The 26,477-nt window shown below is 39.4% G+C and overlaps 1 protein-coding gene across 1 annotated transcript in view; it reads right to left on the bottom strand.

The window, feature by feature from the left end:
* LOC147159386 (pyruvate carboxylase, mitochondrial-like) overlaps positions 1-26,477 on the bottom strand; it is a 146,643-nt gene that overhangs the window by 118,584 nt on the left and 1,582 nt on the right. The window contains exons 2-9 of the mRNA XM_086059741.1: positions 20,432-20,568; positions 18,410-18,503; positions 17,918-18,008; positions 14,772-14,937; positions 14,544-14,689; positions 11,408-11,525; positions 10,685-10,752; positions 9,607-9,690 (exon numbers count right to left, since the gene is read on the bottom strand). Of these exons, the coding sequence (XP_085915867.1) occupies positions 9,607-9,690; positions 10,685-10,752; positions 11,408-11,525; positions 14,544-14,689; positions 14,772-14,937; positions 17,918-18,008; positions 18,410-18,503; positions 20,432-20,568 (904 nt within the window). The remainder of the gene's footprint in view (positions 1-9,606; positions 9,691-10,684; positions 10,753-11,407; positions 11,526-14,543; positions 14,690-14,771; positions 14,938-17,917; positions 18,009-18,409; positions 18,504-20,431; positions 20,569-26,477) is intronic.

Genomic DNA, 26,477 nt, shown 5'->3' with positions numbered 1-26,477 from the left:
CACGAAGAAGAGTTTCACAGTAAGCTGCAGTAATATTAGTCATTTTCATATTGATATAATTATTAAATATTCATATTTAATCCCATTTATTTATTAAATGTCTACTGGTCTTGCCCCGGACCATCGGGCCACTCTTAATGTCGGACCCTGATTCAGTTTGACAGAAGACTTCACCACTATATTGGTACAAAGGAAGTTAGTTCACTGGGGTGTTGCAAGCTTTGTGTATAAACTTCGGTTTCCAATTATCCTTCTCCCTCTGATCATAGCTATAGTCTTGAACTCAGCACCGCATACAAATACTGTAGTATTATATATATATATATATATATATATATATATATATATATATATATATATATATATATATATATATATATATATATATATAAACAAATACAGGAGCAATAGCTTAGCACTGTCAGAAATGAAAAAATATGCAAATTCTGCAAATATTGTGTATATGCACATAAATTTACCTGAGAAAAAAAACGGTATTGCACAGGAGAAAAGTATCGCAGAAAACAAACAGCATATGAAATGCAGCAGAATAATAAATTGGCAGGGGTAGAATTGAAGCGGTGAGGTAAGTGGCTGGGATGGATTTTGGTTTTTGGTGAAATACATTTTGCAAAATCACGCTCACTAACAAACAAGCAGCAATGAAAGAAAGAAGCCCCGCCCCTTCCAACTGGACACATGTAAGTGTGACGGTGGGACGAGGAGGGAACTTATCAGCTTCTCTCTCTCTCTCTCTCTCTCTCGCTCGCTCGCTCTCTGCAAGCACTTCAACCTCAAAAACCATTTGCAATACTTGGAGAGGATGTCAAAAATTCAAATTCAAGAAGCGCTCTCCATATTTTTTTTTCAAAGCCTAAAACGCCACATCTCATCCATCGTGGTGAAATGTTGAGAGGACTCATTTAGCTTCAAGAGGCAGGGAAGAACAAGTGGCATAAAAGCACTCTTGTACTCCCCCTCCCAAAACACGCACATTTGACCACCACAAAAGAACACAAATTACACTATTAAAAATTATACTATATGGACACATTTAGTAGCACATTGTTTCACGAAATTCTAGTCTAGTTGCCCTGTTTCCAGGTCTATGTGGATTTTAATTATTTTTTTTGCCCAATCAGATTTCAGTCTCTCTTGTTACCATGTCACTAATCTGCCCAGAGTCTGAAGGATCAGTTGTGCTGGCCCTTGTGACATCATATATTCGCAATAGGACCGCTTCTTTAACCAATCACATATCAAATTCCAAAACACTAACTACGGCCAGCAGACGGCATCATTGTATCTCTTTTCAAAGGGCTCCCGCGTATTAGATGAAAACATGGCGAATCTTAGGAAATAGAACATTTTCAAGGATGTCATGAATGATCAAAGCGTTTGTCACATTAAATCTAACAAAAAATTTTTACAAAACGCTTTGTTTTCTCCTTTTTCCCCATTATAGCTTGGTGTCACTCAAATTACCTATTTTTTAAAGAACGGGATAATGTAGAACCATATTTTTTTTTCTACTGTAATGGATCCAATCTTTCATATGGTATCTACCATATTTTAAAATGCTTGAAATGGCTGGCAGTATAGGGGTTGTCTTTTTTAACATTTGGTAGTAAAAGAGTTAACTTATGAAGTACTGTACTGTAAATAAAGAAATTAATCAAATAAAATAAAAAATGTTTTACTCAATGTTAGATCAAATGCAGAAAAACTAATGCATTAATTTAACACAAAGAAAAGGGGGGGGGGGCTGTAAATCGTAATATTGAGGAAAACAGGGTATAATAGAGTGCAAGGTCTAACTCCAACCAGCAGAGGACAGTGTTTTCCCCCTTAGAAGAGACTCCAAGCCACACACCTGTGATTGGTGTGATAGCGAACATTATAAACAAAACCGAAATTCATCGCAATCAAATTAATCGCACCGTTGGACAAATCGGTACCAGAAGTTGTTCTAACTTACTGGATGTGCAGTGGTCACACGGACAAATTGTTTTGTTTCTTTGTGCACTTGGTGCAAATTCATACGGACAATGTGCCTCTATGTCTCCAGGCGTTCAAGCCGAGTGCTTGTTTACTGCCGCCTAACGCTGAATATCCAGGCTGGCACTTTTGAGAGGTGCTCACAGCATATTTTTTTTTCCTTTGCGCGGTCGCCATTTTCTGCCGCGTTGCACATTGTCTCATTTCCAGTGCTGGCTTAAATCTTGTGGGCGCAGCAGTATCGCCAACACTTCCTTTTTTCTTTTTTCTTTTTACCTTACATAGCAGAGAGATTTGCAATTAGGCTACGTGCATCTGCTCGTGCTTCTGAGCAAGTTCTCTCGGCATTCCCCGCAAGGACGTATATAGGCGAGGAATCCAAACAGAAGAGAGGTGGCGGCAAGCATAACAATCCCTCCAGTCTTTGAACTCCAAGGACAGAGACGAGCGCAAAAACCCGAATCGACGGCCTAGTTTAGTAGTCGGGAAGGGAAACGCCGCATGAAACCTTTTGGATTTGTTTTTCACATTTTAGTCAAAGCTGAGACAGGAAATGTGAATGGGAACTTTTGAGTGAAAGCGTGAAAAAGAACAAACAACTATGGCTGAATTTTGACATTGCAATCGCATTAAGTGTACATTAAATCTTCCACCTGTATAAAAATCCACAAACATGGCGAAGTGATGAAAACACTACAATCGGCATTGAAATGGCAATATACGGATGTATTTCCACCATGTGTATTAATTCAACAGTATGCATTAATCAAAAAGCAAACATTGAGAAAGTAGCCCAAAAACGTTCCTCTGATGTCTGACTCAATTCTTACGATAAGAGGCTGGTTTGTAACCGTTTGCCCCTCATGTCCTCGATTTTATGCTTTGTGTTTGCATATTTTTGGAGTTTAATCATTCAGGATACAGTCACTCCCCTCAAGGCGCATTCTACTCTCACATTTTATTTTTAGTGCTCTTGTTTTGCAAGTTTACAATGAATATTTGAAATGTGTTAGATGCGGTCCAACCAAAAGAATGCTTCTAATAACGGAGTCTTCGCTATGTAGGAAATGGGAGTAAATGTAAAAGATTCGTCCCAAATCCCCAGGGAGCACACACGACAAATGCATCACTCCTTTGCCCCGACACAATCAAGCAAACTCAAGTGGCGATGCGCTGTGAGGCCTCAAAGCTTTTTCCTCATCGCTCATGCCTTTTTATTTGCAGGAAATGGCGTGAACCGGAAAATTGCCACTGTGTCGCTTCCTTTTCATTTCCAATTCTGAGGTGAGAGACGGGAGCGTCTTAAAAAGTGAAAGGCGACGGCGGGCGTGAGCTTGCTGCAACTTTGTTCCCCTACAAAAAGGTCTCTCTCTTTTTTGGGAAGAACCGCTGTAACCCTCCTTTACTGCTACTCACACACACACTTGTCTTTGTATCATCGTGGGGACATCTCATTGACATAATGCATTTCCTAGCCCCTCCCCCTAACCTCAACCATCAAAAATAATTGCCTACCCCCATTCCTTACCCTAACCTCAACCATAACCCAATTCAAACCTAAACTTTCAAACCAAGTCTTGACCCTCAAAAAGAGGTCTGACCTTGTGAGGACTACCAAAATGTCACCAAAATTCATTTTAACTATTTCTATTAGTTAAATATTTTTTTCTACTTTTGTTAACAAGAGTATGGAAAAAAAATATTGTACATTTAGACCAGATATAAAATGTGTGATTAATCATGAGTAAACTATTGAAGTCATGCTTAATTACAAATAAAAAATTTAATCGCCAGACGCCCTAATTTTTTTTTTTAAATAAGATTTAAAAAAAAGAAAAGACCTGGGAAAACTTCTTGTTGAAAAAAATCAAGTCACTCTTAAGTGGAGGTACTGCTGTGCTCATATTATTCAGCAAAAGAATGATGTAAAAGACGGATATTTTACAGTGGTTCCAAAGAAGCTAAAGAGAAAGAGGAGGGCCGTCTTCTGCGGTTGCAATGACTGAAATTCCATCCATATTTATGCGTAATATATAGGCCAAGTGCAACATTGTGGGCTCATAAAAGAGGATGTTAACTATCAATTAATGGGGAAAAAAATGCATCCAAGTAGAGCCATAACTTTCAATGTACTGAGAGAGGAGGAGCGCCAACCTGATTCATTTAACGACATTGTAAAAAGTAATGGTTACCATGTGAAAGTGTGTGCGTATTTTATCCTTGACCTCGTTCCTAGCTCCCAATTTCTCACTTCACTGCACATTTGAATGTAATGTTATTTAAAGACCCCAAATCAGACAACCCAATCAATGTCAGATTTGAAAAACCACATTGCATGTGCTTAAATTAATCTATGTTCATATACAGTAGTCACACTTTTATTGATAGACAAAAGTAAAAGTAGTTTATTTTACAATTTACAGTCAACTGTATCTAAAATGCATCATAGTAAATACAATTTCTCTCCACTTAAGGTCATGGTTGTGGCTTTGAATGTGTGTGGCTTTAAAAGGCGGGGCCTGGCCTTTGCGTGATGCGGGTGTCCGCAAATTTGAGAGCAGATAGCAGAGTAGCAGCTAGCTGTTAACTCATTCACTGCCATTGACGTCAAAAATTAATTTGAACTATTTCTATTAGTTAAACATTTTTTTCTACTTTTGTTAACAAGAGTATGGAAAAAAGATATTGTACATTTAGACCAGATATAAAATTTGTGATTAATCATGAGTTAACTATTGAAGTTAAGCAATTAATTACAAATAAAAAATGTAATCGCCTGACGCCCAAATTTTTTTGAAAAAAGATTTTTTTTAAAAAGAAGAAAAGATTAATAAAAAATTTGTTTTTGAAAAAAGATTTAAAAAAAGAAAAGATTATTATAAAGTAGATCGTCAGGTAATGAACATTTTTAATTGTAATTAATCACATGACTTCAATAGTTTACTCACGATTAATCACAAATTTTATATCTGTTCTAAATGTAAAATAAATAAAAAAATTCTATGTTTTCATACTCTTGTTAAAAGTGGAAAAAATGTTTAACTAACAGAAATAGTTCAAATGAATTTTTGACGTCTAAAGTCGTCAATGGCAGTGAATGAGTTAAACGGCTAACCGCCATGTCAAGTGGGGTATCGGCCGTCGCCGTGCATCTAGCATATAAACGTTGCTACGTGTTTATTTTGTTCCCTAGCAATTTAGCGGCCACTATTTGTGATCGTAGCAAATCAGGCCTTTGACGTAAAAACACCCTCCCTTCCTTATAGCCCGATTCCGTGCTCGTCTCAGTCCCACGGCTCTCTCGCTGGCCCAGATCTCCCCCCTTCTGCGCCGTCAGCACTTTAATGGAAGCATAATGAGCTGCTTGTCTGCGAAATGATGAAAAAGTGGAGGGAATAAAGCCACCTAGTGATCACAGAGCGCCACATGAGCACACATGGCCTCGCGCGCCAATAGAATCTATTCTGGGCGCTGATATTAGAGACATCAAAATTTGAAAAAATAAATCTTCTCCTTCGTAACGCAGGTTGTGCATAAAGAGCAAGGACACATGGCAGGGAGCGGGAAGGGAAAAGAAAGACAACGTGATGGATGTCTGCGTGTCCTGATTATGTATATGTGATGTGTGTATTATACATACAAAGCACCCGGTGTCCACACGCTCCGCATTACATTTCCATGTGCTCGTTTGCATGCGTTTTGCAGCCAATGGCTTATTATGGCCTTCGTGTAGTTTATCACTTTGAACAGTCTTTGGTTGTGTTTATAGTGTTTTTCTCGCCATGTATAGAGGCTTACTTTTGTGTTAACCTCTAAATAAGGTATAAATACAAGTCAAAACAACACAAACAACTGCTAATAAATTCATTCCTTTTGTGTCTCAAGGTTAAACAAAGTGCGGTTGTGCAAGACCTACCTGACATAAAGATACTGTAACTTACAAGAATCCACACATAACACTGAGCTAATTAGACAGATCGTTTTGTTTTTTCGCCCGCGGACATCTCCGAAGTGCCGCCTTGCATGTTAAATAGAGTCCTCATCAATGGAGCTAACCCATTATTTATTTCTTCAGCACGCGTAGCGCTTGTGCTCGCTTTCAGGAGAAGTTCAAAACCATCTCACTTTTAACCCATCAAGGCATGCATTTCCATGCAGCTTAAAGCGGAAGTCAACCTTTAACATTTCTTGACAATAATACATGTTACATGTGACCTCACTAATCTAAACATGACGTTCTGATTAATTTTACATTTGTGGAATATGAGTTATGCTGCAAAATACAGCTGTTTTAACCATCTCAGCGGGCGGCCATTTTGCCACTTGCTGTCAACTGAAGATGACATCACAGTTGCTCAGGGCTAAGGCAACAACCAATCAGAGCTCACCTGCTTTCTGAAGCTGCTCTGTGATTGGTCGTTGCTTGAGCCCTGAGCAACTGTGATGTCATCGTCAGGCGACAGCAAGTGGCAAAATGGCCGCCTTCTGATATCGATAAAAACTTAACTCATATTCCACTAACGCAATAGTAACCCGAATACCTCATTTAGACTAGTGGAACATATTATTGTCAATAAAAAAAAAAATGGTGGCTTTTGTTTTGCTAGATAACTAGTTATGCGGACTAGAATTGCTCAACTTGCAAATATTCGTCTGACCACTTTTTTTTCTTTTTCTGCATGAAATAGTATGAAGGGATTCCAATTTTTAAATCAAACGATGTACCATCACAACAGCCACAAGTCAACTACTGAGCGCACCAAATTCCCTGCAGCACAGATCCGAAGTGTGATTACCTGCAGCCAATGATGGCCAAGATGGGCGTGTCATCACAAATCATTTGAGTCGGGTGTGTGCCTTGACCTCCGACAAACCCCTGAGACTGGCTCACCAAACCCCTGGGGTTTAATCAAACCCAGGTTAAAAAAAACACTGATATGCTGTATGCGAAACCTCAAAACTACTTCAAAGACTTACTAAACAGCCCCGTGTGTGATAAACCAGCTGTTTGGAAATTTTAAACCATCCAAAAATGTGAACATTGTTGTGCCAACACTCAGTCCATCCACAAAGCTATGCCACCCAAACAGCCAAGAAGATTATTATCAAAATGTTTCATAGAAGAAGCAAAAAGTGACTAATGACTTGTCAAAAGCCAGTCAGCACAAAATCTACTTGGCTTTTCCCACATCTCCAGACGCTCGGTGTAAATGTTTGCGCGTAATAATGCTTTTGTCAGCGCCGATCTGCACTGTCTGGAACCACACAGGCATGAAATTACTTCACACTGTTCTTTCTGCGAGAGAATTTGCCAGCATTTGCATGCAAAAAGGGACTTTGGCTTATTCACAGACAACGGAGAGTGCAACGTACAAATTGCCAGCATTTGCATGCAAAAAGGGACTTTGGCTTATTCACAGACAACGGAGAGTGCAACGTACAAATTGCCAGCATGCATGTGGGTAAGTGATTACAAATGAGAAACGATCTGAAGAATTCGGAGTACTGATTCAACTCTTGTACTTAAGAAAAGGTACAATAGTACTGACTCAAATGTACTAAAGTTCTTTTGTAATATTGTGAACTGTAGAATGCTAAATTAGCTAATGATAACTAAAATAAAAAATGTATCCACATTACTCTAGTTTTTTCAAATTAGAATTTTTGAATGCCAGAAGTTGTTGTTTTGGCGCTGGCAGAAGAAGACAATTCTCTTAAATAGGGTGATGAATAAATAATATCTTGCTTCTTTGAGTAAAAAGTACACCTTAAGCTTTAGAGGAAGTCAACTCCAAAAACATTTTTGATTATAATATGTTCCATGAAGCCCCACTAATACAAAAATGGTATTCTGGTTGATAGGAGTTAAGCAGCACAATCCAGATGTTTTTATCCATCTCAGGGGGCAGCCATTTTGTCACCTGCTGTCGAATGAAGATGACATCACAGTTGCTTAGGTCTGAGGTAACAACCAATCACAGCTCAGCTTCAGAAAACAGGTGAGCTGCGATTGGTTGTTGCCTCAGTCTCTGAAGCTGCTCTTTGATTGGTCGTTGCTTGAGCCCTGAGCAACTGTGATGTCATCTTCAGTCGACAACAAGTAGCAAAATGTCCGCCCTCTGAGAGGGATAAAAATGGCTGGATTTTGCTTCATAACTCATATTTCACAAATGTAAAATTAATCAGAATGTCATGTTTAGACGAGTGAGGTCATATATAACATTATTGTCAAGAAATGTTTAAGGTTGACTTTCAACTTTAAGAGTGTTGCAGAAACTACATCCATCTCTGGCTAGCAACAAACATTAAAGAGAAAGAACAGGAGAGAGACTGAGCGCCCGTCGCCACCATCAACAAAACAGCGCGAGACCTCGTGCAAAAGACACAATAGCAGGTTGATGTCCATAAGAGCATGCCATTACTTCCCAATGAAATGCTGATTACAATGAAGCGGCTACAAATGGCACTGCTTTTTTTTTCTTTTTTTTTCCCCACATACAAATATTATATTAGCAATTGATTCATTCAGACGCTTTGTAATAAGATCGCTTCAGCACAATTTTCTACTTAAGAGCATCTCATTGGTGTTCGGCGCCGGACAATCAAAGTTGAGCGTTGCTAGGGAGCAGCTTTCAATACCTGCAGAGAGAGTTGACGCTGAAGCGCAAGGCTTCAGTGTCCTCCCGGTGGGGGCCGTCCCAAAGTGCTTTCACTCTCATTTGCGAGCTGTAATGGAGGGCCATGAACTTGCAAGTCCACGGATGCGAGGGCACTTTTGGGCCACAATAGTGGGTACGCTGCAAAAAGGGGCTTAAAAATAAAATAAAGATGTAATGTAACGAGGAAATATTGTTAAATTTAAGCAAATTCTGCCAATACTTATTTATTTATTATGTATCTTGTGATCGGATAAGTGATTGGTTTATAAGAAATTGAAGTGAAATGCTCTTACACAAAAACTGGCAAACAACAGGCGTCATCTCGGTTAGATTGTAGCTTTTACAGTGATACATTATTAGATCAAATGGCTCGTTAAATGTGTAATTTTATTAAGCTATGTACAAAGAGTCCCCCCCCCCCCCCACAGGAATGAAAAAAAAAAAATAACAGTCTAGTTCTACTCAGAGAATAAGCATTGTGCCACTAAAGTATCCCTAACAATAATCATCTTTGGCTTGAGAAAACAGTTTGCATTCAGCCCCTCTCTTACATAAGATATTCTCTTTGAGCATCACGCTGTTATTTCTTTGGCAAATCCCTTGCCCTCGTCTTCATCCGCTATCCGCATGAAATTTCCTCTTTCAGCCCCCCACCCCCCACCCCCCTTCAGATGATGCTGTCACAGCTACTTTAGGCTAAAGTCAGGCAAGGCTTGATGCTATTGAGAGTTGATTCCAAATTTTATTTCCACATATTTCAAGTCCGCTCACACTCTGGCTTGTTTGTCAGTGGTCATAACTTCCGATACAATGCAACGGGATAATGTCCTTGTGGAAGAAGGTTCGAAATAGGCCAGATCTTTTACTTTCTATTTCCTACAGTGGCGCATACTCAACTGCTTGGAGAGGGGAAAAAAAAAAAAAAAAAAAACAGCAGGAGCGAACTTACCAATTTGGCGAGGTTGACAGCGTCCGAATGAAGCCGGTCTCGCAGCTGAGGGTCCAGTTGGAAACCCGGTGCGATCTCTACCACCTGTGAAGTCAGCACACTGTTTTTAACCATCTCACAGCATGTTTGCATGGTGATAACAGAAAGAAAGAAATCAAATAAAACACAGTCACTTTATCCAACTGAGAAAAAATACACAACTTTTTAAACCGGGCGTTTTAAATGGGCTACCCTCAAAACATTTGCGCAAATGCTACAAGTGGCCTCAGGGTGCGAGCCAAGCTAATTGATCCAATGAAATTCAAGTTGCTAAAAAATAAATTAAAAATAAACGCAGCAGGAAGTCAATTAGCCTTCTTATCTATCTTATTTCCTCCTCCTCCTCCCCACCAAGTATGAATTTCACTTCTAAGACAGAGGGACTAAAAATATCCCATCAGTACTCCACCATTCCAAATCTATTCCAACAGGCGACTCTCCATGTGAGCCAGAGAGGGGAGGGAGAGGAAAAAGATCTTAGATTTAGGGCAAATGCAGATCAAGACGCGGCAAGTCAAAGAGCAGCAGTAGCAGCTCTTGAGCAAGCAGGAACATTAACATGATCAGCATCTAAGTTGATTTAAACGCGACGCGTGGCGCATATATGATGACGCGACACTTTCCGGTGAGTCCGATGTTTGCTCATTTAATAAGGTGACGCCATAACAGCTATTTAACTGGGAGAGAGTCAAAGAGCACCGCGCTGCCTAAAAGGGCGAGAATTAATTCCGAGATAATTCCAAGAGCGCCGTTGATTTGGCGGCGGGTTCTTTAAGCGCCGCCGACGCCGATAACAGCATTAGAGGACGCTCTCGTTGCTGTATTATCCTCTCGGCACCTACGGCACACGCGCTGTAATCTTCATTATCATAATCAACTCAAGTATTAATACGTTGCCTAATGAGATGCTGGGCGGAAGACAAAAGCCTATTATGATGTTCTATCATAATCGCCGTGCTTGAAGGTGAGACCGCTCTGCCGACCACCAACAGAAGCGGCGGGAGTGAGAAGTGCGTCGACGGTGTGAGAAAAAAATCACCTTTTGGTGGCGCCGCTGAATGGAGCAGTCTCTCTCGTACAGGTGGATGACATTGCCGTATTTATCTCCTGCGGGGAGACGCAATACACAGCGTGACAAGAGAAAACAATTTCACCTCACTCTAAAGTAAAAAAAATAATCATCATCATAAACAGGCACATGACTCTGATTTTAGTAATAAGAAGTAAATACCAGAAAAAGCCCAGAGGTCAATTTAATATATTTTCACAAATCGATAGCTACTATTGGTCTGTCCCCGTGCAATCTGTTATTTGTACGCCTTATTAACCAATTGATGGTGTTGAAAATAGCTTGGGAACAAATCTATAAGTTTTGCAATACTCTGCCTCTTTCCACACTCTGCGGGAGCCGCGCGGAATTGTGTTTCCTCAAGATTGAAAGTCTGGATGATTTTTAGCCTGTTTTGTTGAAAAATAAATCACAGCTATGTCATCAAAAGGCATCTCGCGTCACAACGGGGCGGTGTGAAAAACAATGGCAGACAAAAGGAGTAGAAAACAGAATTTTTCTGGCCACTGGATAATTAGTTTCATTTATTCATTACAATTGATTTGATCTGTATCTTATGAACACATGGAAAAAAGATCATAGAAAATTGCCAGACCTTTAAAAGAAAAAGAAGATCAATAAAGCAGGGATGCGTACGACCAAGTGTGATATAGCCGGTGAAGTCTGTCCATGCATGTCAGCAAGAGCACTTACCAAGGATCTGCACTTCAATGTGTCTCGGCTTTTCAATAAACTTCTCCACAAACAGAGCGCCATTGCCGAAAGCCGTCAGCGCTTCAGAGTAGGCCCGCTGGTAATTCTCCTCAAGTTCCTGACAAACAGAGCAAGAAAATCCATAAGCATCCGTCAGGAGGCAAAAAGTCAGCCACATCATTTTAGCGCAGGTTAGTTCTTTGCAATAAACAATGAAAACTTCCACTGAACTCATTCGCTGCCATTGACGGCTATAGACGTCAAAAATTCGTTTGAACTATTTCTATTAGTTAAAAAAATTGTGCTACTTTTGTTAATTGTTTTATTGTGCATTTAGAACAGATGTAAAATTTGTGATTAATTAAGAGTTAACTTGTGAAGTCATGCGATTAATTACAATGACAATTTTTAATTAATTTTTAATTTTCTTTTTATTGTAACTAATTTACTGACTTAAATAGTTAACTCACAATTAATCACACATTTTATATCTGTTCTAAATGTACAATAAATAAAAAAAATCTAGCTTTTCATACTCTTGTTGTGGAAAAAAATGTTAAACTAATAGAAATAGTTCAAATACATTTTTGACGTCTATAACCGTCAATGGCAGTGAACGAGTTAAGCACCTCGGCAGCTGGTCGTTACATTTTTTAGTCCAAAAACCTCACTGGTATCTCCCCCATTTTATCATCTGCAGTTTGTCACTTTGCATTTATTTTTTGTTGTTGTTGCATTTCTTCCTTCAGCTGAGAATTAGCTGCAAACAAACAACCCAGGCGAGACGAGGCGAGACAATGGCACACAGACGCACGAGGGCAAGTCAAGGGCATGACTCAATCTGCTTCGTCAGTCGACGACATCTTGCCGGGCCATCGTGTCGCCCCCTACTTTGGGGTAAGAGAGTGTGACTCACCATGGCCTCATGCCTCAAGAGAGGCTACTCGAGCCAACCCTGCACTGTCATCTCAACGGGAGGCAAAACGAGCGGCTTGCTGGAGGCTGCGTCATCAGTGCCAGCCCAAAATTTTAGCCAATAAACAAGACAACTTCTCTAGTTGTTTGGCCAGGCAGTGGAAAGGGTCATTAGTAGAGGTGTCAAAATGAGTGTGATCATTTTCAGTGAGTTTAAAGTTTTTTTTTAACGCCACTAAATTTTGCAGTAATAAATGTAATAATAATGCATATATTTGTGGAGACTAGGTTAGAGTTATATTTTACAATCTTAAAAACACATAATTTCACAAGTTACTTCATGTTAATAATTAGATAGCTGTTAATATGAAAAGAAAAATGCACTGAGCTGTCACCGTCTTACAAATGCAATTATGCCATCTCGTGGCAGAAAATTGACCTCAACACAAATCAATATCACAATTCCTATAAAATTTGTGTATCAATGACTAAAAGATGCCCCCATATTTCTATTAGTTTAAAAAAATCCACTTTAATGTTAACAAGAGTAAGAAAACTTAGGAAAAAAAAGTTTTTTTGGTACATTCAGAACAAATATAAAATTTGCAATTGATCGTGCGTTAACCATTGAAGTCATGTGATTAATTACGATTAAAACATTTTATCGCCTGACACCCCTAGTAATTAGCATTCTAATGTAGCCAACATTTAGCGCTGTTGTACGCACAAATGTCACAAAAAAAACTGTCAAGTCACTGATAGAGGGTATGTAGCCATTCCGCAATCGCTCATTTTATAGGTCAGCCACAAGAGCTTCAATGTGTCTCGAACCCAGGGTAAGAACCACTGGTATACAGTATTTAACTCATTCACTCGCAGCCATTTTCACTGAAGCAACTCCCTTCGCTCCCAGGCTGTTTTTACTGAAATTTGACTGATTTTGCAAGGCCCACAGAATATTGTGTTCTATTGCTATAAAAACACGAAACCTACCCCAAAAAAAGATTAAAGTCTCCTAAAGTCTTCTTTCATCAATCTGTTTCCGTTTGCAGCAATTAGCATTAGAATATAGCTAAGTTTCATCATTATTCACAAATCTGTATATAACTGTGGGTAAATGAGCTTTTTTTCAACATGGCCCTGGCTGATCTCTTATACTCTGCTGCCACCTGCTGGCCGTTTTTGTAATAACTATCATTTCCACAACCGTTCTCTGCAGTTAAGAGGCTGCATCAAAGCCTTCTGAAAAAAAAAAAAAAAAAACATGTAAATACATCTTTGGGATACTTAAAACATTTAAAATAGAACGTATTTATACGTTTTTTGGGAGCAAATAAGTTAAGATCATTTTTGTGCAGTGTGTTGGTGTAGGACAGTGACTGTAAACTACTTTTCAATGATAGCAAACAAAAATGAAGTTTATTTCTTGATTGGCCCCCAAAAAAATGGGAGTTTGAGAACGAGGACCCCAAAAAGAACAACACATAAAAAAAAAACATTGGTAGCATAAAAAGCTGGTGGCAGGCTCTCGGTGAAATAGTGTACAGCGACAACACGAGGGCGTCGATGCGCCTGCGGGAGGTCATTCGAACATTTGAGTTGCACATTTCAGATACAGCCGCGCGCCAGAAGGACATTAAAGCGATGCTCAGATGAGGAAAGAAAGCCACATCCATCCCACCTGCACCAAAGGGGAAAACAATGCGTCACTGTGCATTGACTTTATAATGCCAAAATGTGCCTTGCACCATCAAGGGGGAAGAAAACACAATTAGTTTTCATAAGATGCACACACACAAAATGGCTGGGACTTGAGGAGAAAAAAAGTGGAAAGAGGCACTAAGGGAAGCATTAGTGGAGGGAAGGGAATGTGTCAATCATTGCTGGCTGCATCGATGGGAATTTGCATTTGGATATTGCCAGGGTTGTTTTTCCTGTAAACAACACTTATGTAGGAAATATAAGGTATACATTCCACACATGGGATAAAATGTTAGGATACATTCTGGTAATTGGACCCCGGGCACGTAGAAAATTGATCGGAATGTTTTAGCCGCCATGCACGCTTGAGGAACCCCCAGGGGCAATTTCAGATGACAGACTGGATAGCAGAAGGTGAGTGGCAGCCGCGGATATAAATGACCGGGTCGTAATATCCAAGCAATTCCACACAAAACAGAAATGTCATGAATATAAAGCGCAAATTCGTCCAGGGGCTCACCTCGTACTCTCGGACCACCCGCATGCCTCGGCCGCCGCCCCCGAAGGCCGCTTTGAAGATGATGGGGAAGCCGTAGGTCTGGGCGAAGGAGTGTGCCTCCTGCAGACTGCCGATGGGGGAGTTGGTTCCCGGGACCACCGGCACACCTTGACAAGCACAAGGAAGACGTTACATAGAAACAAGTCACGGCAGCCGCGTGGAATCCCATTTTCTGACTCGTCTTCATACCGGCGCTGATGGCGAGGGCACGGGCCTCCACTTTGTCGCCCATCTTGCGGACCGTATCCGGAGTCGGTCCGACAAACATCACATCGGCATCGGCGCAGGCCTGAGCAAAGTCCGAGCGCTCTGACAGGAATCCGTAGCCCGGGTGGATGGCGTCCACATTGTTGTCCTGTGGAAAGAAAGACGTTGTTGACAAAGGATGACAAGGGGGTCCAGTTGGACATTTTGCCTGTTACACCAAAGGTGTCCCTCAGGGGTCAATTCTGGGTCCGGTGCTTTTTTATGTATTAAATTAACAATATAGTGCTACAGGTGTATGGTTTGATGGTACTTTTTAAATTCCATTTTGATACCTTGTGACCAACCTGTGCCCAAAAACACAGCTTTCCACTGTTTTGTTAGAAGAGGATGATTGAAGCTATATTTTCATTTTATCACGCCTCTGTTACAAACTGTTAGAAATAACAGGAAGTCCTCCAATTTGATTTACTTTGGAATTTTTCGGCATTTTTTGGCCCTTTGATACAAGTCATATTTTAACAACCTGCAGGATTTATCCGATTGTCTTCAAACTTGCCCGTGTTTCATCTTTGTTTAAGATGAAAAGTTATCAAAAGCTTTTAATTTTGTCACACGCTGTTGCAAAAAAAAATGATGCTGTTTTTGAAGGGCTAAACATGGGCGAAAACTCAGGAATCTTTGCACACACATCAAAGCAGTCATTGCTCATGAAAATCAATATTTTATAGATTTTTTGAGCAATTTTCAATAAATGGATCAATAGCGCCCTCTACAAATTTTTAACAAAGCATTCTCGGTTGTATGTAATTGCCATGAATATATCTGCCTAAGGCCTACAAAAAAGTTGTTGTTTTTTTGTATATGCTAGACCTAACAGGAAGTCCGCCATTTTGAATTTATTTTGGTAATTGTGCACCATTTTTAGCCTTTTACAGAGGTCACATTTTAACTCATTTGCTCCCCAAAATGCATAAATATGTTCTATTTTAAACATGATCATGCTCCCAAAGACGTATTTATACGTTGTTGCTTTATAAAAAAAAAATATTATGCTAGAGCATACAGAAGGCTTTGATGCAGTCTGACTGAAAATAATGCTTGAAGCAATAGTAGTTATTACTAAAACGGCCAGCAGGTGGCAGCAGAGTATAAGAGATCAACCAGGGCCATGTTGCTAAAAGCTGATTTACCTACAATTCTATAAAGATTTGTGAATAATGATGAAACTTAGCTATAGTCCAATGCTAATTGCTACAAAACGGAAACTGATACTTTTTTTTTCCTGACGAACAAAGGGACTCTAATGTTTATTTTGGTGGGTTCCATGTTTTGACAGCAATAGAACACAATATTCTGTGGGCCTTGCAAAATCAGTGAAAGCCGCGAGGGCCCTTTATATTTGGCTCATATCTCTAGTTAAATCCTTGAAATTGTTTTAAATAAGGTATTATTTTTTTCTTGCTCCGTCACTTTAAATGAGGGCAAACCCAATGGCCCACAAATTTAATAAAGGTGACTGAATTAAATGGAACATGGGAAACTAAGTTATGCTTCAGTGTCCACGGGCCACTCACTTTATGCAAATTACATGTCACATGACACAAAATGAGGCTGGAGCCGCCGACACTTTCGTTCTCATACGATCAAAGTATAATGAGGACAGGGTCCGACAGACAGACAGACAGACACACCCCAGTGTTTACCATGTGCTCCGAGATGCAAGGGTGACGATCCTGTTGTTAAGGGAAGTATGGACACGCGCACAAGCAGGTGAAAGACACGCTGCCGATAACATGCGCAAAATGGCAAATAAGATCCAAAGAGGAGAGAGAGCATTGCTTTAGCGTTCCGTGAGCTTCTCGGGGAATGTGCTAAAGAGCGTATTATGGAACCAAAAGGACAAAAGTGACAAGACAATTGGTTGATGCGGCTGACGGCGGGGGGGGGGGGGGGTGTAATGGATGCAACATGACATGTACTCACACACATTAAATGTCAAGCTGACGTAAAGGTTCTTTTTCTGACATTTTAATACCTTGACTATGATGAGAGGTTGGGGTGGGGGGGGGGGGGGGGGGGGGTCGGATTGAAAGAAACCAGATGTACTCTTCAGACGCTTGATAGGAGAAAAAAACTACTGCCGTAATCTATGGAGTGGTTTTGAAAAATAATCTAAAGCTGCAATTGCGATTTAATATGATTTTTTTTCCCAAGGTCCTCTTCCCATTTATTTTTTTAACAAACAAGAAATAAATGAATCCACATTATAATAAACAATATCTACAGAGAGGAGTATGGGGGAGTGCAAACCGAAATGTAGTTATAGGGTCTCCTGTGTTAGCATGCAATGGACTACAATGGACTTACTTACTTACATCATGAGAAAAAAAATTTCTACCATGTCCCTTTAGTGGTTTGGTAAATATCACCTTTATTATATATAAATATTTTACATGTTAATCTTACACTAAAATAAAGTCTTATCGGGACCATGAGGGAGCGTATTCACTAGGGGTGGGAATCTTTGAATGTCTCACGATTCGATTCAGATTTTTGGGTTGTGCGATTTTCGATTAAAAGCGATTTTTGATTCAAAATGATTTGATTGACAATGATTTTTGCTTCAATTTATAGATGTTCAAGGAATCGTAATGATCTACTCCAGTGTGACTCGCTAATGCTAATTAGTGCGCTACTCGCAGCACTTTTATCACTCAAAAGAACGGCTCCACGTTGAAAAAAAACGACTTTTATTGAACGAACTTGATCGTGACTTTTTCCTTCTACTCTCTAATGTGGCTACAACTTAACAGTGTATCAGACCGCGTGGAACCACACTGCCCCTAAGTGGCCAAATTGGGTACAACATGAACAGCGCTCCCAATAAAAGGCACACACAAACAAAGGGAAGACAGTATAAAATAAATTTAAATAAAATCGATTTGGGGACATTTAAAATCGATTCTGAATGGTACTAAATGAGAATCGTGATTCTTAAGAAAATCGATTTTTTGGGCACACCCCTCATATCCACCCTCTTCTGCTTATGCACTTTAGAGTTCACTTTAAGATTATTTTGTTTTGAAAGTGGCCGATCAATAAGGTTGCGTAAACTATTGACTGTTTACCTTGGCTACTTTGATGATGTCAGCGATGTCCAAATAGGCGGCGACGGGCGGCAGGCCTTTCCCAATGAGGTAGGCCTCGTCTGCTTTTTGCCTGCAAAGACAAGAACATTTCAGATGCATTTAGTCACAATAGCTCAAATTTAAGGAAAACAAGGCAGGGTGTGACATTTGTTTAGATGTTGTGACAAAACAAACCCATTTAGGGAGATTAGAATGTTTGGGCAAACTCTTTTGCTTTAATGGTTGTAATGTGGCTACGATTGCGCCGATGTCCTCCTCACAAGGCATCAAAAAGACGCACTGAAAAGCTTCCTCTAATTGTGTGTCGTGATCAATAATCTGCAGTGGCAGCTGAGCCGCTCGCTCTCAAGTTTGGCTGCCGGTTTTGTGATTTCAACCACTGCAGCAGCCTCCACATGCTACAGCGTGCCCGTTTCGCAAGCTTTGTAATCGGGCCTCATTGGTTGAGCGCGGCGGCGGCGGCGAGCATACCTGTGCATCTGTCCGGTGTCCTGCTCAGAGTAGACGGCCACTGTTCGAATCCCGAGCTCAGTGCAGGCTCTGAACACACGGATGGCGATCTCACCTGGAGGGCAAAATTAGATGTGAGAAGGCTGGATTTAACAGAAAAATGGAAATTGGGCCTTTTCCACATTTTTTTTGCCGATAACAGTCTGAGCCCTAGTTTAAAACCCTAATTTTGAACCCTAACCCTAGTTTGAAACCCAAATTTGAAACCCTAGCACTAGTTTTATACCCTAATTTGAAACCTTAGCCCTAGTTTGAAACCCTAATTTGAAACCCTAGCCCTTGTTTGAAACCCTAATTTGGAACCCTAACCCTAGTTTGAAACCCTAATTTGGAACCCTAACCCTAGTTTGAAACCATTATATGAAACCCCAGCCCTAGTTTAAAACCCTTATTTGAAACCCTAGCCCTAGTTTGAAACCCTAATTTGAAACCTTAGCCCTAGTTTGAAACCCTAATTTGGAACCCTAGCCCTAGTTTGAAACCCTAATTAGAAAACTTAGTCCTAGTTTGAAACCCTTATTTGAAACCCTAGCCCTAGTTTGTTACCTTAATATAAAACCCTAGCCCTAGTTTTACACCCTAATTTGAAACCCTAGCACTAGTTTGAAACCCTAATTTAAAACCCTAGCCCTAGTTTTACACCCTAATATGAAACCCTAGCCCTAGTTTTAAACCCTTATTTGACACCCTAGCCCTAGTTTGGAACTCTAATTCTTAACCCTAGCCCTAGTTTTAAACCCTAACCCTAGTTTAAAACCCTACTTTGAAACCCTAACCCTAGTTTAAAACCCTACTTTGAAACCCTAACCCTAGTTTAAAACCCTACTATGAAACCCTAACCCTAGTTTAAACCCCTACTTTGAAACCCTAGCCCTAGTTTGAAACCCTAATTTGAAACCTTAGCCCTAGTTTAAACCCTAATATGAAACCCTTGCCCTTGTTTGAAATCCTAATTTGGAACCCTAACCCTAGTTTGAAACCCTAATTTGAGACCCTAGCCCTAGTTTTAAACCCTAATTTGAAAAACCCTAGACCTAGTTTTAAACCCTAATTTTGAACCCTAGCCCTAGTTTTAAACCCTAATTTGAAACCCTAGCACTCGTTTGTTGCCTTAACAAAAGTGGGGGAAAAAAATGTTAAACTAATAGAAATAGTTCAAATGAATTTATGACGTCTATAGTCTTCAATGGCAGTGAATGAGTTAATTGTCTCACAATGCAAAGCAAAAAAACAGAACCTTGAAAAAAAAAATGGTGAAAATCTCACTCAAACATACACACAGCAGCCCAGCTCAGTCTGGTGCACTGCGGTGTGATGAATGTGATCTAATGTGGTGTAGATATCGTGTCGCGCCAAAGTGAAGGACAGACACTGACAGAAACCCCCGTGTGTGTGCGTGCGTGTGTGTGCGTGTGCGTGTGTGCGTGCGCGTGTGTGTCACAGACCAAAACCCATCTGAATCACAATGATGGATTAAAGCAGTTTAATAGAGCTTTGAAGGGAGGAAGGCTGACATGAATCTTTCTATGTGCACGCCGTCTGGAGTGGCTGTCCATACTTATTGTCGGGAAAAAGTAAGAAATAGGAAATATAGTGAGTCGTGATCTTCAGCAGATCCTACCAGTCCTAATTGGCTCATTTGTCTTAGGTTTTATGTTTCATATTTTTCAACCCAAGAATTAAATTGCAAAGAGCCCCTTGCTAATTTTATAGCGTAACTGATTGCCAGTAATATGCAAATCTCCTTCAGGACATTTTTTTCCCCCAAGCTAGCGCTGAAGTGAAAAACACTAATATGCGTTAAATGTAACCTGACTTTCTGCAATAATAGTCATAGACTACACTTTGGAGTGTTTAAAGCTATTCAGTGGGGCTTTTTTTTTTAAGTGGATTGCGCAGCCACCCACACAAGCGAGTGCTTACACATGAATGATCAGCAAAGCAATATTCTTGGGAGTAGAAATGAAACATTTTCACCCTTACCTCGATTAGCCACCATCACTTTCTTGATTGGTCGATATTGACTGTGCGGGGCCGTGTGGGCCAAGCGGTACAGGAGACACGCCCTCCTCACGGCCAGCAGGCTGAGGCCGCCTTGGGATGCAGCGGCGCGCAACATCCTGCGTGAGACGCGACAACATGACATTTTCATGTTAAATGAAATTAATTACACGCTTTACACCTCCAAGGCTTAATTAGCCGGCATTCACGGTGACAAACGTTTGGGGGTGTTCAATACCACCTTCTTCTTTTTTTTTTCCAGCACGAGAAGTTGTAGAAAGAAAAAAAAAAAAGTGGTATCACTATCAAACCTCCCTTTCTTAAAATATCCCTCTTATAAACTTTGTAAGATGCAGTACAAGATAACAAAGTCATTTGATACTCACTTTTGATTTATATGTTTATTATTGTGGTTTTAGAGAGCATTTTGTGGCACTGCAAGCCAGATTTGAAAATCTATATATCAATTTGTCAACGATTCCATTGCAGTAATCATTTTTACAAGCAGGAAGTGTGACAGCCAATCAACAGCCGTTCAGTCTCACGCGGGCCAATTAGCTTCAGGTGTTTTGTGAACAATACCCAGCTGTCTATTATTCTATTGTCACCTCCAGATAAGACCAACACTGTCAAACTAGGCAAAGAATGACTACATTACAATTGTGCCGCTTTATATCCCTACTCAGACATAAATATTTTCTTTTTTAATGATGATAAATCAACATACTTTAGCCACAAGTTATAAATGCTATGCGAGTACGACCTACGGGTTAATGGCCGAACAAGAGTCACTCAATAATTATAATGTCTCATTATATATATAATAATACAAAATAAAGTAACACAGCGTGGCACATAAAAATTTATACACGCAAATAAACGTACCCTATTGCATAAATGTTGGTAGAAAACAAACTGTGCTTTTTCAAAGCTTCTTGGGATGTCACTGCCACCGTGTGGCCAAATGGTGGCATTACTTACAGCCAGTAGTTTACTGTTTATTAATGTACGGCTTTGAAAAATAATTAACAGAACAAAAAACAAACAAACAAACACTAGACCATATTTAATTTTCTGAAAAAGAAATGCTGTGCAATGCAATATTTTCATTTGGGATTTGGGAGTAATCTGTATTTTATAGAGTACAAAAAAATGCTCAGTGTTGTAAACATAGCTTTAAATAGCACAAACGTAAGTGCGAATAATTTTGCAGTGGTCTCAATTTTTCAAGGTTGTACATAGCAGAGGCGGGCAAGAGTTAAATATTACACAATACTACTTTCAAAACACTGCTGCCTACCTTTTATTTATTCATGTAGAGATGCCACATACAGTGCAGCCGCCTGCTCTTGTAAATATGAGCATAGCTGACTCCTTTTTGTTGTTGTTGCTATTCTTGTATTGTATGCCACCACTGTGCAAAATATAAAGGCATTATTTGTCCTGGACTAAATATAAAACGAAAGGTGGCATTTTGCTGGGTTGCAACTTGTAATCCATGAGCGGAATTTACATTTGTTTATTTATTTTTTTTTAAGCGTGCACGGTGGGAGATAGCCTGCCCGCAGATGGTAAGTGAAACTGCAGCCGTGTATCAAAAATGCTCTTTGATCACTTATAAGCTGGAAATGCAGCAGGCAGCCAACCAAGCCCTGTAGCAGAAAACATCTTTCTTAACCTGAAGTGGCACATGCACAGATAGTCAGGCTGAAATCTCCACAAACCCAGTCATTTTGTGCATTCGTGTATTGTCTTAAATAGCGTGGCTTGCAGGGACAAACGTGCAAGGGATCAAGGCGTGGAATGCGAGGAATGTAAGCTTCTATCGCTTCTACTTTGTTACATCGTCTCCTTTGTGGAGCGGAAGTGACACAAGGCGGGCCAACGCATGCAAATAAACAACAGTCTCATACAAATGTCATTTGTGTGCAACACAACAGAGCCAAACTGGCAGCTTTGTGTCACACATAAGTCTGTGGCGCCCTCCTGTGGTTCATTGGGGGTACACATGCAGAAAGAAATTCGTTGAAAATGTATAGGGTGACTACTGGTGCCTCTTACGCAACATGGGTGCCAACTGCTAAACCTTCTTGCAGCAGGAGAAAAAAACAACAATGAAGCTAAACAACACAAGACAGAGTCACTAAAAATTCGATTGATTTGTCTTTTTTAAAAAGTAATCGTTGGAAATGAGCTAAATTGTGAAATTGAGGTGCATATGAAACAAATACACTTCTCTTCTTCTGGATTATTAACTCATTCAATGCCATTGATGGCTATAAACGTCAAAAATTAATTAGAACTATTTCTATTAATTTAAAGAAAATTTACTCAACAAGAGTATGAAAATATACATTAAGAACAGATATAAAATTTGTGATTAATTGTGAGTTAACTAGTGAAGTCATGCGATTATTTACAATTAAAAATTGTAATTGCCTGACGAGATTATTAAAAAAAAATCGATTACAATTTTTACTCATAATTTAATCGCATGACTTCAACAGTTAACTCACGATTAATCACAAATTTTATATCTGTTCTAAATGAACGATAAAAAAAATCTAGGTTTTCATACTCTTGTTGACAAAAGTGGGAAATGATGTTAAACTAATAGAAATAGTTCAAATGAATTTTTGACGTCTATAGCCGTCAATGGCAGTGAATGAGTTACACATAAGATAAAGCTGCTGTTCTTAAATTCTGTTATATCTGTAATTTAGCTCAAGTGGTAGAATGCTGGCTACTCAACATTTTGTAAAGGAATTATTTTTTAATAAATTAAATAAAATGGCTGCTGGGTTTATTTTAAACTCGGAAATACATACAATAATTTAAGTAATTGTATTTATTTATTGATTTAAATAGGAGCGCAGTATAAAGTCTTTCTGTGGTAAGTGTTTGTTTTGGCTGAGATGCAAGTGTTCCTAATGAAATCGAAATATTCTGCACTACTAGTTAAATACACAGTAGAAGTACTTTTGGAAACATATATAACACATGTGTGTACATAAACAGTAAATACAGTCATTTGGAAATCTTAATCTTCTAATTTTAGAATCTGTACAACACAACACAAAATTACAGCCAGCAAACCAAAGTGGAATGTAGCTTAAAATGCCAAGTCACCTCCCTGACCTCGGCCTCCCGATCGCACGCCCCGACGCATCTTACGCGAGCATTCCAATAAGGAATAAAAAAATTTAAAAAACTTATGAATGACGAAGACTGTGCGCGTCTCGTTTGCAAGAGCAAAGGTCGTTTGTGGTTGACATATGAACCTCACGGGGAGGGAGCAAAGTTCTGTTTTGACGCACAAGTGACATTGTGACACACAAATGCACATTTTGTTGCGTCAGAGGTCTGAAAGTCCTCTCGGGCAGTTCACAACAAGCACCTTTTGATGACTTCAAACGCAAAAGGTCAAACGGGGTCGCCGCCGTGCCGCTAGATGATGCTTTCTATTTTTTGTCTAGCATCATGTTTCCACTACAGTTCCCAGGAGGCAACGGCACTGCCCGAATGTCCGAGCGTTTGGCAGAGACAAACCCACGTGCACTCTCGAGAATTCCACAATCGGTGTTTTGGCCGTCAAACGAGGTTGACAACAAACAAACAAAAAATGCTAAGCAGAACCTTAACTCATTCACAGCTATAGACGTCAAAAATTAATTTGAACAATTTCTATTAGTTTAACATTCTTTTTTCCATTTTTGTTAACAAGAGTATAAAAACCTAGAAAAAAATGTTGGGGGGTACATTTAGAACTGATATAAAATTTCTGATTAATCGTGAGTTAACTAGAGTCATGCGATTAATTATGATTACAATTTTTAATCGCTGATGCCCCTAATTTTTAATAATGTTTTCTTTAAAAAAAAAATAATTAAATTACAAAAAAAATATTATTAAAAATTAGGGCCGTCAGGTGATTACAATTTTTATCGTAATTAATCGCATTACTTCACTAGTTAACTCACGATTAATCACATTTTATATCTGTTCTAATGCAATTTAAAAAATCTAGGTTTTCATACTCTTGTTAACAAAAGTGGGCAAAAAAGTTAAACTAATAGAAATAGTTAAAAATTAATTTGTGACATCTATGGCCGACAATGGCAGTGAATGAGTTAAAGGGGAAGTCAACCCGCAAAAAATATCTGACAATAATATGTTCTATGCAGCCCCACTAGTCTAAATATGGTATTCTGGTTAATATTGCATTAGTGGAATATGAGTTAAGCAGCAAAATCCAGCCGTTTTTATCCATCTCAGGTGGCGGCCATTTTGCCACTTGTTGTTGACTGAAGATGACATCAATGCTGCTCAGGTCTCAGGTAGCGACCAATCATGGCTCAACTATTTTCTGCGTTCGGTCATGTGACATTAGCAAGCTCAGCCATGATTGGTTGGACTTACCTGAGCCTAAAGCAACTGTGATGTAATTTTCAGGCCACAAAGTGACAAAATGGCCGCTACCTGAAATGTATGGGGAAAAAAAGATTTTGCTGCTTAATCCATAAACCACAAATGCAAATTAATCAGAATATCGTGTTTCGACAAAAACAAAGAATAACGTGACTTCCCCTTTAAATATATTAAAAACATACAGTAACATCAAATGTACCTTTTGGCTCTACCATGACAAGTTGAAATCCTTGAAAATTACTTCTTCTTCTTCTTCTTTTTTTATTCCTTAACATTTGCCAGATTGAATCATACAGTTTAGACATCATTTCTAACCAATCACAGCTCAGCTTCAGAAAACAGGCAAGCTGTGATTGGTCATTGCCTGAACAACTGTGATGCCATCCTCAGTCGACAGCAAGTGGCAAAATGGCCGCCCCCTGAGATGGATAAAAATGGCTGCATTTTGCTTCATAACTCTTATTCCACAAATGTAATATTAATCAGAATGTAATGTTTATTACATTGCATAATTTATCGAAATAAAAACAAATCAAATCTATATCTGCCAATCCGATCCAATGTATTTAAAGTCTAATAATTCCAAAATGGTTATGTGACAAAGTGTGGAGAATATCAGCTCACAAGGACCGAGCTTGCTTTTCAGATCTCTGGTTTCATTTAATCTTGTTACAAAACCAACTTAATCAAGTCCACATGTTCCGTTCGAGACTCATAAAAGAATGCTTGCAAAAAGACAAACATCAGACAAAATGGACGCCCGAGAAAAGATCATCGCAAGACATATGAACTCGTACCTATCGCCCAATCAAGACCACTATAAGCGTCGCTCGGCTCAGGAATGAAGCGTGAGTGGAGGAAAGGTTGTTAAAACAATAGAGGGGGCAGATTCACATGAGCGGGTTCAAAGGTTAAAAAGAGACGGCGGAACGAGGCCGTCCGTGCGCGACGTGTGGCCGGCAAGCAAACAAGTACTCGGCGCACTCTCGCAGGTTGCAGCATGTAAACAAGGTTGGGTTTTGTCCCTGGGGCTAATCAGTAAACTTGTACATGTACATTGTAAGATTTGTATGAACATTTATTAATTTATCTGAAAATTCAGGTTGCAGTCTGTTTCATGTTTGAACAGCACTCAAATAAAAATAATAAGGTTTAATGTTCCATTAATATAATTTTTTTCCCATGCTTAATGTGCGAATCCTAACCCTAAGTAAGACGTTTTGTTGAATATTCCCATAACAAAATGGATGTTTAAAAATCGATTCGGCCGCATATTGAACCGATTCGAGAATCGCGCGCTGTAATATCGCAGAATCTATTTTTTCTAACACCCCTAATCCGTAATATACAATGTTTTGGACGTAACGAGGCAGCATTCTGTGATTCTCTAACAAAATATGGAAAATCAGTTGGAAGATCAATGATTACTAGGGGTGTTAAAAAAATATATTGATCCGGCAATATATCGCGTTATTACAGCGCACAAAAAAAGCCGAAGCTATTTTTAAAGATCAATTTTTGATGGAAATATTCAACACAATGTCTTAATTAGAGTTAGGGTTCACACTTTAAGCGTAGAACAATGTTATATTAATGGAAC

This window comes from Leptonotus elevatus, chromosome 17 (genome assembly GCF_054856555.1).
Source record: "Leptonotus elevatus isolate MCC_2025b chromosome 17, RoL_Lele_1.0, whole genome shotgun sequence".
Lineage (NCBI taxonomy): Eukaryota > Metazoa > Chordata > Actinopteri > Syngnathiformes > Syngnathidae > Leptonotus > Leptonotus elevatus.
The sequence above is the reverse complement of the archived record's forward strand: the minus strand, read 5'-3'. Positions and strand labels throughout refer to the sequence as shown.